The sequence below is a fragment of the Mus caroli genome, chromosome 7, assembly GCF_900094665.2.
Source record: "Mus caroli chromosome 7, CAROLI_EIJ_v1.1, whole genome shotgun sequence".
Lineage (NCBI taxonomy): Eukaryota > Metazoa > Chordata > Mammalia > Rodentia > Muridae > Mus > Mus caroli.
The window spans coordinates 1076269-1080218 of record NC_034576.1 but is presented as its reverse complement, the minus strand read 5'-3'; the positions used below and the strand labels follow the sequence as shown (position 1 = coordinate 1080218).

The window sequence follows — 3950 nt, the reverse complement described above, 5'->3', positions numbered from 1 at the left end:
CACTCTGTAGCCCAGGCTGGCCTCGAACTCAGAAATCCGCCTGCCTCTGCCTCCCGAGTGCTGGGATTAAAGGCGTGCGCCACCACGCCCGGCCTTGGTCTTTCTTCTTGATCTTCATGTGATCTGTGAATTGTATCCTGGGTATTCTGAGCTTTTGGGCTAATATCCACTTATCAGTGGAGTGCATACCATGTGTGTTCTTTTGTGATCACTCAGGATGATATTTTCGAGTTCCATCCACTTGCTTCCAAATTTCAAAATGTCATTGTTTTTAATAGCTGAATACTATTCCATTGTGTAAATGTACCACATTTCTGTATCCATTCCTCTGTTGAAAGACATCTGGGTTCTTTCCAGCTTCTGGCTATTATAAATAAGGCTGCTACGAACATAGTGGAGCATGTATCCTTGTTATATGTTGGAGCATGCCAGGTGTTGTGGCAGGTTTAGAGTATCACTTGTGATCCTGGATGTGTCAGACTACCTAGGGAGTCAAGCTGCAACTGGAGTGTGGGCTGAGTTTGTTGAAAACTAGAGCAGAGGCTCTTCTCCCAGTCCTGGTCCAAACCAGAAGGCGACCTTTATATATTCTAAGAGTCTTAAGCAAGCACAGAAATGCTTCATCTCCCCAGCCTGTTTCCTGTCTTTAATAGAGTTTTCTTTCTTCCCAGGTGTGTATGCTAAACCCTCACTCTCAGCTCATCCCAGTTCAGCAGTCCCTCAAGGCAGGGATGTGACTCTGAAGTGCCAGAGCCCATACAGTTTTGATGAATTTGTTCTATACAAAGAAGGGGATACTGGGCCTTATAAGAGACCTGAGAAATGGTACCGGGCCAATTTCCCCATCATCACCGTGACTGCTGCTCACAGTGGGACGTACCGGTGTTTCAGCTTCTCCAGCTCATTTCCATACCTGTGGTCAGCCCCGAGTGACCCTCTAGTGCTTGTGGTTACTGGTAAGTGGGTTCAGATTCAAGATGTTTTTTAACATATGTGAAAATTTAAAGGGAGTCAGAGGTGTGGGCAAGGAGAACCTCTGGCTCCAATCATCTTTGAAGGTGTATTAGTGACCTATAGATGCTATAACAACACAAATTCATTACCTTAACATTGTAAAAGTCTCAAATCTGTAAAAGATCTCACTTTTTATAAAATAAAGCTGTCAATCACTGCAGTTCCAACCACAAGGCTAAAGCATAAAACTGACCAAAGGAATGTAAAAAGAAAACAAACATTTTTAGCCTCTCAAATGATTAAGTACTAATAAACATGAAAAAGTGTTCCATATCACACTAGCACCATAGAAATGCAGATTAAAAGGATTTTTGACAATCAAGCTTATCCCACACAGAATTGTGGTTGTCAAGAAAACAAATTACAAATGCTGGTTAGAACGTGGACAAAAATGAGCCATTATTCATGGTCTCCGGGAATATAAAACAGTCCAAACACTATGGGATCCAAAATAGAGTTTATTTAGAAAACTAAAATTGTATACCTCACATATGTATATTTATATATCACAGGGACATACACCACTGTTTATTGTAATACTGTTCACAACAGCTAAGTTATGGAACCAATGAAAAGTAAATGTAGTTCTTAACCAGAGGGAACTTTTTGACCATAAGGATGAATATAATTATGAATATGTAGGAATGGGTATAGCTGGAGGTAAACATTTTAAATTAAGTCAGAATCAGAAAGACAAATATAATTTTTTCTTTCATTTGTGTCTCATAGATTTTATATGGATACATACAATCATATATTTATACACAGCAAGAAACCTGAAAGAAAACTATCTAGGGCATTAGTCCTGAACCTGTGGATCAATAACTCTTTTACTAAAGGTTACCATTGAAAAATAGATATTTACATTATAATTCATAACTGTAGCAAAATTGCAATTATGAAGTAGCAACAAAATAATTTTATGGTTGGAGGTCACCACAATATGAGGAACTGTATTAAAGGGTCACAGCATTGGGAAGGTTGAGAACCACTACTCTAAGGGATGCAAGGGACTAATGGGAGGGAGACAGAGCAGGGAGAACCTGTTCAAAGTACTGCATATACATATATGTATGCATGCATAAGCATATACATATATGTATATACACACAAAATGGCCTAACATAATTCATTATAATAAAGTAAACAATTAAGGAAGGGCAACACAATAAGTTACAAAGATCTGTGGTATATAAAAAAATTAAATAAAACAAAATGCCTGGTTGAGATTTTACTAGCAGAATGTCTTTTGTTTCCATATTTCTTTAGAAAACTTTTGGTCTATCAGCTTTTAGTTTACCTGGACCAGAAGGTCATTCTTCAGTAACAAAATCCTGAGAAAGAGGACCAGGGGGTCAGAGGATAAAGGGGATCGAAGATAGGGAAGATAAGAAACTTTGGGATTGGGAGGTGCTGCACATGCTATGACTTTTGTCAATCAAGCTTATTAAGAAGTACATACAATACCTAATATACTATTTTCAGGGAAGCAATGGAAAGTCAGCAGAAATTATTATACTATGGGATAAAGTCAGTAGGAGGCTGTCCAAGCAATGTTGTACAAGGGGAACACGGTTATCAACAGGAGCATGGCAGAGCAGCCTTGTGACTGGAATCGCTAGTTTCTTCAGAGCAAAATTTAAGTTCCAGGGAACTGAACCTTGACTCTCCCAAGGTCCTGGCCCCAGTCTTGAGCAAGGATAAAGAACTAGGCTCTTTTTGTTCTTTCATCAGGGCCTTTGAGGAAGCCTTGAATCCATCCAGCTCTCTACGGTTTGCTATTGTATAAAGTTTATTGAGAAACAACTTAAAAGAGGAAGGATTTATTTGGTTTACACTTTCAGAGGCTTCCATTCATGGTAGTCTGCTTCAGTGTTCCTGGGTTAGAGGTAAGGCAGAAAAACTTCAGGGCAGAAAGATATCATAGAGTAAGGTCACTGAACTCATGGCAGCCAGGAAGAATTATCATAGGAAGGGACTAAGTCAAGATATGCTTGTGACCGACATCCCCCAACCATGCTGCACCCTCTACAACTTCCCCTACCACCTGATAGTATAGTCAAAATTTGAATCCATCAATAGGTTAATCCATTAATTGTGTCCTTTTTGATGTTTTTGGAAATGCTCTTATAGACACATCTATAGGTGTGCATTTCTACTTTCTTAGGCATTTATCAATCGAAAAAGTTGATAGCCAAGAACTATCACCCTTATTGTAAAAATATAATAGTATAGGTACCTGTAAAGTAAGATCTGAAGGTTTTTCTTCTTTGACCCTCTAAACCTCAATGAATTCATAGATTTTGTGCTTTAACAGTTTTACTATCTACGACTCTATAGAAATAGCTGTCTGAACAAAAATGATTAGTTCTCTAAGAAAAAAAGAAAATAAACATATTAAAGATTATGAGGCAGATGATCAGGATGCCTGCTGTGAGATAGTATCTTCTTGATATGACGGGGAAGCTGTTACCATGAATCTCAATGCTGTGGTTGCCTAAACAAGACCTGAATAATGACAACCCCACTTGACATTGCCAACTCGTTGAAATCTCACAAGGCCCCACCTCTAGATGAAGAGCTATAGGCAATTAGTGGCTGTTTAGAGAGAGAGAGAGAGAGAATTAGTTTTCCCCGGGAACAAACTCCTGATAGATTATTCAATCTCAGATGGAAATCCGTAAACACATGTACATCTGAGAAAAATTAAATGGAATCAGCTTACATTTTTATATGCATAACAATAATGAACAAGTCATGAATTTGAGGTGGAATAGGGAAAATTGGGGAGGGGAAAGTACAGGTTAGAAATGGCAAAACACATGAAACTCAAGAAGAACGAAGACCAAAGTATGTACACTTTGCCCCTTCTTAGAATTGGGAACAAAACACCCATGGAAGGAGTTACAGAGACAAAGTTTGGAGCTGAGACAAAA

The 3950-nt window shown here is 38.7% G+C and overlaps 1 protein-coding gene across 2 annotated transcripts in view; it reads left to right on the top strand.

Annotated features, from left to right (window-relative positions):
- Gp6 (glycoprotein VI platelet) overlaps positions 1-3950 on the top strand; it is a 22416-nt gene that overhangs the window by 5535 nt on the left and 12931 nt on the right. For both annotated transcript variants that reach the window (XM_021168650.1, XM_021168651.1), the window contains exon 4: positions 672-956. In XM_021168650.1, the coding sequence (XP_021024309.1) occupies positions 672-956 (285 nt within the window). The remainder of the gene's footprint in view (positions 1-671; positions 957-3950) is intronic.